General features: G+C 45.7%; 3 protein-coding genes across 3 annotated transcripts; 1 reads left to right on the top strand and 2 right to left on the bottom strand.

The window, feature by feature from the left end:
• Positions 1-140: 140 nt before the first annotated feature.
• L203_106304 (uncharacterized protein) lies at positions 141-2,986 on the bottom strand (the record flags this gene model as incomplete). Its single annotated transcript, XM_066215660.1, has 8 exons — positions 141-530; positions 581-672; positions 724-832; positions 883-1,556; positions 1,604-1,942; positions 1,988-2,330; positions 2,375-2,647; positions 2,705-2,986. The coding sequence occupies 8 exons, from the start codon at positions 2,984-2,986 to the stop codon at positions 141-143; spliced, it is 2,502 nt and encodes an 833-aa protein (XP_066071757.1).
• Positions 2,987-5,993: 3,007 nt separating this feature from the next.
• L203_106303 (beta-1,2-xylosyltransferase 1) lies at positions 5,994-8,394 on the top strand (the record flags this gene model as incomplete). Its single annotated transcript, XM_066215659.1, has 8 exons — positions 5,994-6,628; positions 6,675-6,905; positions 6,954-7,138; positions 7,187-7,779; positions 7,842-8,008; positions 8,056-8,141; positions 8,199-8,290; positions 8,374-8,394. 8 exons carry the CDS (start codon positions 5,994-5,996, stop codon positions 8,392-8,394), a joined length of 2,010 nt encoding a protein of 669 aa, XP_066071756.1.
• Positions 8,395-9,308: 914 nt separating this feature from the next.
• L203_106302 (uncharacterized protein) lies at positions 9,309-11,879 on the bottom strand (the record flags this gene model as incomplete). The annotated part of the gene is made up of 4 exons (XM_066215658.1): positions 9,309-10,264; positions 10,313-11,571; positions 11,619-11,778; positions 11,837-11,879. The coding sequence occupies 4 exons, from the start codon at positions 11,877-11,879 to the stop codon at positions 9,309-9,311; spliced, it is 2,418 nt and encodes an 805-aa protein (XP_066071755.1).
• Between the last annotated feature and the right edge of the window lie 272 nt (positions 11,880-12,151).

Here is a 12,151-nt window from a genome sequence, read left to right as displayed (position 1 = left end):
GAATGTTAAAGCGAGAAGAGATTTAGTTAGGGATGAGGTAGACATGGAAGTATGTTTTCTTTTTCTTTTTGGGACCTCTATGAACAAAGATAAAGTCCGTGCTTTTGTCCTGTAATTGTTTGTGAATGCAAAATGAAAGGTTACGCCTTGGGAGCTGGCGTTGGCTGAGCAATGTCCCTCTCGTCCATGACAAAAGGTACCGCTCTCTTGGTAGGTTGAGTAAGACCCGCACCACATGCAGAATTTGGAATTTGAAGGTCAGCCGCGGAATACTCTGGTGGATAGGAACAATCGGCAATGATAGCGTACGCTTGATGGGTACCAGCATCAGCGTTAAACCATCCGTTTCCGGCATCTATAGTTTCACTTGAACCAGGCTTGGTGTAAGAAGGGCCAGGCATAGTAATTCGAGTACCAGTCTGTGTGTACTGGGGAAGTTTAGACATAGAGGCGGAAGGGACATTGGTAAAAGAAGGAGGTGGCCAGGGATATTCAGATGAAATCGAGGCAGGAATATGACCAGCACCAGCCTATGCATGGGTCAGCAAAGTCGATAAGGACGAAAAAAATGCAGACATACACCGCCAGTAGCTCCGGGGTTGGCAAAGTTCCCATCAAACGGATTCATAGCGGCGCCATCAGCCTCACAAGTGCCGGCAGCCTCGCGGGGGTCTTGGTTGTTTATCAGCTACCACTATCAAGTCGCAAATCTCATAGACTTACCCTTCGGGATCCAACCATGCTGTAGACCGAGCCTGTAATGCCAGAAAGGGTTAGGCTCGGCGACTCCACTTGTACTATTTCCAATCTTCCAAGTCCAGAAGAAGTAGTTCTAGAAACAATCAATACCCGATTAGATGGTCGCTACAAAGGTGAACTCACTTGCAACGCATCCATACTACCAAGGACAAAGTGGTTAAGCGCATCAATAGTGCTTTGGTTCCATTGGGTATAGTCGTTCCAGTAATCACAAGATCCAGTCTTCTTATCGGCATACCCGTTATATGTTCCGTCATATCTGCTGCCGGATCCAACATTGTTGACCCACAGACCACAGTCATTCCAGGCAGCAGACCACTCCCCACCCACATTGGGCCCGAATTGCTGAGAAGTCTTGTTAGTCGAAGCAGCCCACCATTGGCATGGCAACTTTCTAAAATCATCGACGGTACCTTGAGGCTGGTCCTGAAAGACCATGTATGTGTGTTGGTCGATAACCAATCGGTCGGCTTCAGGCAGATAACCGTACCAATTTGTGATACCGATGAAAGAGTCATGCATGCTAATTAGGGGACCCTTACCTGCTCCAAGACCGGTAATATCACGGATCATGGTGTAAGCTTCCAAGTAGAACGAAGCAATGGGGTCTTTGCCGATAGCGGTACCGCTGGGCTCGTTGATAAAGCCAAACATTTGAACGACAGGAGCGTATTGGGGTTGAGCGATGAATTGAGCGAGAGTTCGGATGTAGTCAAGTGAACGTTGGGCATTAGCTAGACCCATGACACCATTCAGCCAATTAGGTAAGCCTTGACGACCAGAGTGGTTCCAGCCGTCTTTGCCATTGTCAGTGAGTGTCTGTGACAAAACAATTTCAACTCACTCTGAGAACCAGGGACACTGTGTAGATCAAGATTAATCCTCAAGCCATATTTTCTGCACCATTTGATAGCTTTCAAGACATACTCCCATGACTTTCTCTCAAGGAATGGTTCACCTTCCCAAGTCTCCACAGCCCAAAAGCCAATTGGCAAACGGATCCAGTTGATACCCGCTGAAGCCATCTCGGCAAAATCTCGTTCAGTGATAAAAGTGTCGTAATGTTCAGTCATGGCGTTTGTCAAGTTATTGCCCATGTTTTGAGAAAGAGTATACTCGTCAATGGCAGTACCAGCTGGGCCGCTGGCGTACTTCTCATAAAGGCCAGGGACGATGAATGGTTCTAGACAATGTCAGTTGATATTAGCTTGAATACGGATAGGTTTACCAGTAACAAGCCAGCCACCGACATTTACGCCCTTCACCTTGTCCTTGCCCCAAGTCCATTCTTGGTTCAAAGCAGGAGTCCAAGATTGAGCTTGAGCCTCATTGTTGAAAGGGTTGGCCTCGTCCCAGACCCATTTACCGCCAAACGGATTATCATATGTCATAGTTGTTCCGTCGTCCAACTTGATCAAAGAACCCTTGACACCGCTAGTGGCAGTCGTAGCAGGAGTAGCATGGTTAGATGAAGCAGTGGCACCGGGACCGGTAACACCAGAGCCCTTTTTATTGTCGTCTGCCGCCGGGCCCTTGCGGTCCTTGTTTCGTGTTAAACTACACACGGTCAGCTTGATTTCCTTGCGGCTTAGACCTACCCAACACCAAGACCAACAGCGAGACAGATCAGGATGATTGCACCCGCTCCCAATGCCAGCCATAACCATCTTCTGGTCTTTCGGCCATCTCTGATATCCTTTACTTCGGCCCATTTGGGCTTCTCATTCAGGTCTCCAGAAGCAGAAGCTGCGAAAGCACCAGCGCCAATTGCAGCAACGGCAGGAGTAATGTGACCTTGCTCATCGTCACTAGAGGTGGATGTACGGTCATCTGTGGAGTATGGATTGGCAAGCGCTGACGGTTCACGTTTCGGACTCGTGCGTTGAGCCTGAAACCAAAGTCAACACGACATCACTACAAACACAAGCGCCGCTTGACCACCCACCATTCCACCAGCAGCAGTGGCCAAAGCGTCTGCACTTCCCCAGCTATCTCTACTAGCATTTCCCAAGCCTGGTGATCCCAAGATACTCAAACTAGCTTGCGTCGAATCCCTGCTCATCAACGACGGTGCTGGAAGATACTCTGAGCCTGGTCTGCCCAGGAGGTTTGCACTTTCTGGGTCCAGCAGTGCCGAGTTTCTGTTTGAATGATGCAAGGCATTTGAGTCTGGCAAGTCACTGGCCGGGTTTGCCACCGGAGCATAAGTTGAGGAAGGAGGAGGCATGGCGCACGACTAAAAAGGAAGACAAAAGTTGAGTCAGCTCTTTATATATGTGGCTAACAGCGCACAGACACTCGTCACACAACGTTATGCACTGACCTCGTGTCTTGCCGAATAAGAGCAAAATAAATAGAAACTATATAACGCCTCCGCTTTTTATATTTTTCCCAGTTTACTGGTCAAATTAAACACACACTTAAAATTCCCCAAAAGGACTTTTGGTTATCAAGAGGAATGTGTTTACAAGACTTTTTAAGATAATTATAAAGATCGCATGAGAAACGGGCGGCCTCAGTTTTAATATATTCAGAAAAACACCGGAAATAGGACCAACCAGGAAAGAAGTATTGCCAAATCCGCCACCTACAACCGAGATACGATACCGGCTGTCCAAATCCTTGTTTTCCGCTCTCTCCTTGGCTTTTTTTTCCTTGCGCTTATTGGCTCTTCGCTTGCTTTCCATTTCCCATCCATATCCACAGAACCTTACGAGAGGGTAAACACCAGCGAAGGCGGTACAAGGCTGAGCAGAAACGTTTGGCTGTCTGGTTGTTTTCCCCTGACGTGCCCTGTCAGGCACAGAATTCGTTGCTGTTTACTGACTACATAATCTGTCCACCATCGTATGTGGTTTCTGCTTTTGTTTGGTTTCTAGTTGAAGCCAGAGCTGATGTTGTGGTTGGTTGCGGATATGTGTTGCGTCTATTGTAGATGAAATACGCAGTGAAAGGGGCAAGAATTTTGGCATTGAGAACTATGACAACCGAGGCTTACATCGACTTGCAACAATGACACTTGTGGCCGGTTTTACTGACTGGCTCACGGCACACATCGAAGCGGGTGCTGGTCGCTTGTCTGACTCCTCTATCGTTGGCTCACCTTCCTGCCTGATACACTGATTGCTCACAAAAGCTTATCCCACCTTGACAGTCCCTGTACCGGTCAGCGGTGGCAGGAAACGATAGGGATATTCCTATGTCAGGTCATCATACCTGAGGCTTCCAGTGTTAATCTCGTATTAGGATAACTCACCCATATGCCCTGGAGCAACGTATACCCAAGACAAGATGAGAAATGCAAATTTGTCGTACCATTCCAACATTCACGTTTTTATAGTTCCCATGGGTCATATATCGACTCATCTGAGCGCGTATAGATGACCCAAATGCACAACCTTTGCAACACCCAAACAGTGCACAAGTGTGTCAGATCGCGATGAAACAGGAAAAGCAGCTGTGAAGAGTACAAGGTGTGGCATAATGGGCTAGCATATCAAAATCTTACCGTTCCTGGCATGTACTGCTTGATGTCCAACTCGTCAAGAGAAACCTTTACGTACTGTACAATTCAAATTCTAATAAGACTTTCTCATGACTTGTTTGGGATATTGTATCTTGGCTCGATGCGATGCAATGTATATCACTAAACGCATCAGAGCCTCTCCAGTGGAGCGCTGTCGTGATGAGATCTACCTTGCTTGGGAACTTGTTTCTCGTCTTGCCCATATAAGCTTGTTGGTTAATGAAAAAGTTTTGAGTCGCGTTTACAGTTTTAGCTGTAGTCACGTCCTTGTCTAAGCAGTTTCGGTATGTTTGTTCTTTTGCAGACGGAAATATCGCAAAGGATTAGCTAAACCTGTGCTGATGTTTTAGTATCATGGTTAGAATGAACAGGTGGAGAAGATAACTTGAGCCTTGCGAGCTTGGCAGATAGGAAAAGATAGGGCGTTCTTGATAGACCCATCATTGCTTGCCTATCTCTATGACAAAGAGACTTTCTGCAGGTTGAGCGGTTGATATTCTCAAAAGCATTGCTTCCAGCCTTGGCAAACAAAAGGTATCAATTCTAGTTCAACATCGTACCATTCGTCATAATCAATCTTTTAACCTGTTTGCTTGGGCAAGTTTTAACCAAACACCGGATAGGCTTGCAAGATATGCGCTGAGATCATGATATACGTCAGCCATCGTGATGATATATGAGGCTGAGATGGACATATTATGAATCCAGACACCCATGTTGTTTGATTTGTATCTATGGCCAGATAGCCTAAAATTTGGATGAGGCAAAAGCGGTTGCCATGAGGGTTACAGATGAGCTAGGGAAGAAGTACTGGAAGGAATGGTGGGCTCAGCCTAGACGCTTCAAACTCTGGGAGCAACAAGATGGTGATATCTGCCTTGTATCTGCGGACGATGTTACACAAGGATGGAAACGTTAGACAGTGTCAGAGAAGCCTAGGGCCGATATTAGAGGATATCTGGAGGCCTAGTTGAATAGTAATCGCAAGTCTTGGGTGAGCACAATTGTCAAAGCCGCTGTCCATCGTTCTCACTTGGCAATAAGCGTTGAAGACGGTGAACTAGCAAATGTCGTCTTGAGAATAAAGACATGCCTTTGAGTTTTGATTGTATATTTCCATGGTTGATACGACTTGAATGAATAAAGTGCATTGTGATTCTTGCTTTCCCCTTATCCGTTGACGACTTGACAGCAAGGATGCGAGTACACCACTTCTCCAGCGTATCTAAAACGGTAGCAACACTCATAATGATGTGAGTGAGTTTACCCATTGCTCCCTTTCCGAAAAATCTTGACTTTGTTCATGTATGTTGTGATAGATTAATAAGATAAATTAGTTACTCGCTGAAAAGAATAAAGCAGCCCAATGAATTAGGCGAGGAGTCTTGAACCCGCGCCTATTCTTTTCACCGTTTCTATACATTTGTAGACAAACGGGTGTCTCACTGCGTAGTGTATATGTGATAATTATATATGTATATAATTGTATGTGACCTGATACAGCAAATTTAGCACCGGTATTGCATAGAAATGAAGTATCTAAAGTAAAAGTATTCTACAGTTGGTCTATATATATATCTATTTCCTTATCCTTGTGTTCTCCGTTGACGGACTTATCTTCGGTCTTTACCAGTGGCAGTGTAAAGTGCTGACGCACTTACAACATTGTACATTTCTTTCTCTATTTTCTATTTCTCGGACATACAGAATGCTTCTCCAAATGCCATCCTTATTTTCTCCAAGGAATCCAATTCCACGAAGATTCCTCCTCCTCTTCCTCTGTACCTTATACCTTATATTATTCCTGGAGATATTTGCCCCAAGTGCCCTCCCTCCAGTATTGGTTCTAAATTTCTCAAATCACGAACCAGACGCCTCTTACTCTTCTTCTTCAAAGTGGCTGCCACCTGTCCTCAACCCAACACATCCACAGCAACTTGATGAAAATGGAATGTGTCGCTTTTTGTCGCCTTTTGATGCACTCTCAAGAGCAGAGAAACAACGAGCGCAGCTACTCTCACTTATACAAGTATCTCCAGGTATAGTCCGCGCCAAGATGCCTCCCGTAGATGGATCAGACGCCGATTTAGATTCCGACGATGAATTTTCTGCGCTCAGCAACGGGACCCGCAAAATGCCACCTGGCACAACACATCCGATTCTGGGTTTGCTTAGAGATGGCGAAGTCAAATGGAATGCCATGTTGACAAAGCAGAGCAAAACACTGGAGACAGCTGTGACAACATACGTTGAGAGATATGGTAGACAGCCGCCAAAGGGTTTCGATGAATGGTGGCATTTCGCTCAAGCTAATGATGTTCTGTTGCCAGATGAGTATGATGCGTAAGTAAATTTTTAGGTTGAGAGGTGTGGAGTTGATGGCATGTAGAATTATGGACTCTCTTCAACCGTTCTATGCGCTTTCAATTAGTAGTCTCAAGGAGCGCCTTGCCAAGGCAGAGAAGATAGTAGAGACATTTACTCTGATTGTGCATGATGGCAAGGTGGAGATCCAATGGAACGACGACTATTCAAAAGACACTTGGTGGTCATCCCAACTCAGGGCAGATAATCAGGTCGACTTAATGGAACCTTTCATCAGACACATTGGTAGTTTCCGGTTAGTCATTAGTTTTCAGAATGGATGACAGAATTGATGAGGCTACAGGGCAACTTTCACTGTTCACGATCAACCCTCCATCCTTCTTGATCATGAACGTCGAGAGCACCTATTAGAAACCGCGCGTCAGCACAAAACATCTACTTTGCCCGATGAAATTGACCGTCCAGAACAAGACTGGCACAAAACTTGTCCCAAGGATAGCCCCATCAACAAAGGGGTACAAGAAAAACGTGAGTTTCCAATGTCGCATGTCCAGTTGAGGGTTAACACTGTTAAAGCATCTTCACAAACATTTATCTCATCTCATCTCTCTGCTATGGATGTTTGCCAGCACCCAGCATACATGGAAAACCACGGTATGTTTCTTGAACAGAAAAACGTCGATACCCAACCCAAACCACACACTAAACTCTACCCCATTTTCGTTCCATCCAGGACAGCACTTAATGGCGATATTCCTGTAACACCGGTTGGCAGAGACGGACGGCCAGATGATATTGGACACGATCCTGAATGGGGAAGGAAGAGTGGTAAACTCTATTGGCGAGGTCTCGCCACCGGCCTTCGCCACAACAAGGGTACAGGCGCAAAATGGCGACAATCTCATCGAGAACGTCTTCATTTCCTCGCAAACTATAATAATCCTGACCGCTACACCGAAATTCTTTCACCCGTTGGCTCGTCCGGTGAGGCTGAGCTCACACGATTACCGCTAAAGGAGCTAGGACAGTATTATATGGACATCAAGTTAGTAGGCGGGGGCTGGCAATGTGACAATGGAGATGGCACATGCAATGAGATGGAACAAGAGATTGATTTTGCGCAGAAAGATAATCCAGAGAGGTCTAATGATTTTAAATACATCTTTGATGTAAGTCTATTCGCTTCTTCCGCACAATGTTTTCTGTCTGGGAGCTAAAACTCAATTCAAAGACTGACGGTAACGCTTGGTCAGCTCGGTTTCGTCGACTGATGGAAAGTAACAACGTCGTCATCAAAGCCACCGTATTCCCCGAATGGAACACCCATTTACTGCCCGAGTGGTACGCTTACGTTCCATCGAAGATGGATTATTCTGATTTGTACTCCATCATGACCTTGTGAGTAGTATACTGAATATACTCGAGTCGCACTAAGTAGAGTGCAGTTTCCGAGGCACGCCATCCGGAAGAGGAGGACATGATGAAGTAGCAAGAAGGATTGCTTCGAATGGACAGTGTTGGGTCAAGCGAAGTACGTCTCACAGCTGTTCCATATCATTGCGCATTCAAGACACTAACTACATAATAGCATGGAGAAGAGAAGATCTCCAAGCGTATATGTTCAGGTTGTATCTGGAGTACACCAGGCTGATCAGTCCTGACAGGGACAATGGCAAGATGGTAAGTTCTCTACATTATCTTATTCATTTTTATCAATTTCATGCGCGGATGGAGGCAGCAAGAGCTGAACAGAACTTATGCAGGACTATATTGCTTCAAATTAAAAGGTAGCAGAGGAATTATTCAATCCTAATAAACCCAAAGAGCATATTGTGCCTATCGCCGCCGAATTGGGGCCTCCAGTCATTGGGGAATGATCACGCGGCTCATAGTATATCACAAAACCAAGCGACGAACTTGCAAACAATGGATAGAATGCTGGGGATGTGCTTGTATCGGATCGAATTGTTCAGGATTAGAGTATGGCTAATCTATGACGAATCAATCTGTAACTTTTTCTTTTTCTTATAATTTCATACATTTAATACACAAAGGTCACTTCAGGCTGTTTTGTTCATAACATCATACATTTGGTTCTAGTCGAAAGAGGAAAGTCGATGGAGAGAGATAAAATAGGACAATTGCGATTTGGCTTTTCTTTTTCTTCACTTCCATTATCCATTCCTAGGTTCTCTCTTATCTATTCGGTTTGGTTTCTCATGTAGTTTACATATTTTGTGTTTGTTGCATCAAGCACACGGTTGTATATTGAATATGACTGTGGGCGTTTGGTTTCTCATTCAGCTTTTGCCCTTTGATGATACTATTGTCGTCCAAATTCCTCATGTTTTATGCCTTGCATGTACGAACAGTCTCTAAATTGAAAGTGCATTCTTCGTTCAATTGATTTTTGTTCTTTTTCCAAGTCATCTGTAAAGCCTGATCAGACATGAACAAGTAGAATCATAAATTTATCGTCTATGAATATCATCAAAGACAAACATTAGATAGCATCGTGCAAAAACAATGCATTGTGATAGGTTGTAACAAAATGTGGTTAACAGACGCTTGATTATAGCGAATATTATAATAGTTTATTGGAAATAGAAAAATTAAAACATAAAAGCAATTTGCTTTCATATCCAACTGACGGAATGGTAAAGGGTTATACAACATGGAGGCATGTTTGCTATGGACATTATCCGAATGTATTTGGAGTACTCTTCTTCATTGGACTAGATAAGAGAAGGGCAGAGTGAGGCAGAGAATCAGAATTGAGGATGGATATAGGTGGAGAAGAAGGCGGAAGCTGAGAAAAGTCAAAGACGGGGGAAGAACAGGATCCGTTGATTGAGGATGTATGATTAAACAACTGAGAAAGTACGGTATCTTCTTCTATAGTGGAATCTGTACTGATATGGTGATTCTCAATAGCCGAAGAAGATGTAGCAAACGCTGGGATGAATTGGTGCAGACCATTTTTATCATCTCCAGATGGATAAGTAAGGGTTTGTTGATCGTGATGGGGCATGGAGAATCCTTCCACATTGAAGAACGCCACAGCTTCATCATCCCAGGTTCCAAGACCTATCACGCTCTTTGGGTTTGACCCATCATCACTCAGAGGAAGATCGAGGGTCTGAACGTTTATATCTGAGGGGGGGTTCTGCGTCAAACGACGAGGTGGGAAAGTAGGACGCGTGTGAATATTGCGAGATTCCCGCTCTTCCTTGGGGCTTGGCTCACTTCCTTCAATCTCAAATAAATCTTCGGCAAATCCGCCGGGCGAACTGGCGGCATTTTGTCTACCAGATCGAAGAGAACTGGTTGCAGATGCAGAGCCTCGTGGAGGAGAAGTCATCGGGCCTGGTTTGAGATGTGGATTGGTTGGCGAATGAAGGTTGCCACGAGTTTTGTGGCGAAATGCCATCCGTCTGGCATCCTGGTCCGCTACCGCAGATAGTGTCCTTTTGAACGTTTCCTGAGTATGAGAGACTTGTGTATCGATGCGATGAGCGCGATGAAGGTTGAGGCCAGATTCAGATGGAGCCTCTGAAAATGCGCTCGTAGCACGTTGACTTCTGTCATCGTCGCCCTCTACCCAAAGACTAGGCGGACGCATGGAGCCTTGCTTGTTCCAGTAGAGTCCACAAGCTATCCCAATTTTAGATCTTGGTCATTAAATCAACGGAATAGACGCACCATTGCAAACTCTCACGCTCTGCCCATTATTCATAATCTTTGTCCTCCAGACAGCTGATTTCGTTCTTCCACAATTCCAACATTTGTATTCGCTCCCCAGACTAGAAGCGACACGTTCAGGTTCTGTCCCTGTGGCCGCTGGTCGTGATCGTGATTGAAGCAGTGTAGGAGCTTGCGGACCTGTTGCCCATTGCATCATCTCACGAGCTTTCTGCTGTGCCTGTCTAGCAGCCTTCTCTGCATTACTTGGCCTTCCTCTCTTTCGTTTTGGCGGATGTCCGATCATCTCGTCGGAATCTCGAGCGCGCTTACCATGTCCAAGAGCGTTTTCGCTTCGGGTAACGAGTGGTGCACCAGTAATCTTACCCAGCATATCCAGAAATGCAGGGCTTGCAAGCAGTCTTTGCGCCTGGTCTCGAGTAAGATTATCGGGACCAGGTATGAACGATGTGTCAGACATCGGAGCAGGATCAGAGGAGGGTATGTCTGAGTTGACCATTGTGGTACCTTCAGACATGGGGTAATTTCGAGCGTTGGATACATTCGCAACGTTTTTCCTTGTGCGGAGGGCATTCGTTGCCTTGGGCGGTCTGCCCCGAGGAGTTGGGTTTATTGGAGTCGATGCATCCTTGACCGTTTGGACATCTACAGGAGTTGGAGTGTCTGCGACCATAGGAGAATGAGAGTAATGGGGTTTCTGGCGATAGGGGTTGACTGATGGACCAGATAGCGAATACTCCACATGTCGAGACGAATCAGACACCGCCGACGACTGCCAAAAACACTGGTCTGGTTTCTGCGATGGATGCCGAGACACTGGGAATATCATTTCAGCAATTTCGCCTGGCACTGTTGAGCCTCTCCTACTTGTCGCTGCTGACACGGCTCCAGATCCGGGTAATCCGTTTACGCCGAGACCCATATTAAGCCCAACGTGCACCTCAATCCCCCAACTCTCTTCTTCAACGTCGCCCTCTGTCTCCGCCTCCATCAACGCTTCCAATGCCGGTTTATTTTGTGTTTTAATGACACTTGTGAAATCCGAGGCCTTTTCTAGTCGACCGGCGATAAGATTCTTTCCTTGCCCTGCTTCTGACAAAGTCCAAGACAAGAGTCCCTTGCCAGTCCAGACTTCGCTGCTAGCTTTAGAATCACTCCTTGACGATTGGTCGCGTGCGCGACGAAAGAACGTCTCTCGCGGGTCAAGCGCATACAAGGAAAGATCAAGCGCGCCCGGATAATTTGGATGAAACTCAGGACTATGACAATAAGTACCTCCTTGATGCGACGCGTCTGGTTGACTCACCTCGCATTCAAAACGCCCTTGACAACTGTCTTGAGATAGATGGAGCCCCATATCTCTGGAGTTTGGGCATCTCTATTTGAGTGGACGTAGACTTGTTGCAGAGCGGGAAAGAGCGTTGAATACGTTTGATTCGACGAGGGTACGAAATACGATACGCGCACTATCCCGCCAAAGAGAGTCAACGATGGGATAACGGAGCATGATATCAGAATGCTTACCTGGAAGATGATGTATACGGTTTGGCGTAGGAGTGGAAAACATAATTGAGCGAAAGATGGACAAGATAGGCGACGACAAAAGAAAGAAGAGAAAGAAAATGAAGAATGGCAATTCGTGCGATCGCGGGGTCAAAGAATTCCGTGTCCGGACTGTCAATCCGTCGCTAATCATCAGCAACGAACCACTTCCTATGCATACAGCGGCAATCGCCGCCAACCGTCAGCTTGTTTACGTACCTTCCTATAACTGCATAATTGGCTGACAGATGGATAATCAATGATTAGAAAAAGTAAAAAGTAAAAAGAAATAGGAAA

This window comes from Cryptococcus depauperatus, chromosome 8 (assembly GCF_001720195.1).
Source record: "Cryptococcus depauperatus CBS 7841 chromosome 8, complete sequence".
NCBI classification, from domain to species: Eukaryota; Fungi; Basidiomycota; class Tremellomycetes; order Tremellales; family Cryptococcaceae; genus Cryptococcus; species Cryptococcus depauperatus.
Note: the sequence above shows the minus strand (reverse complement) of the source record. Positions and strands in the feature narration are given on the sequence as shown.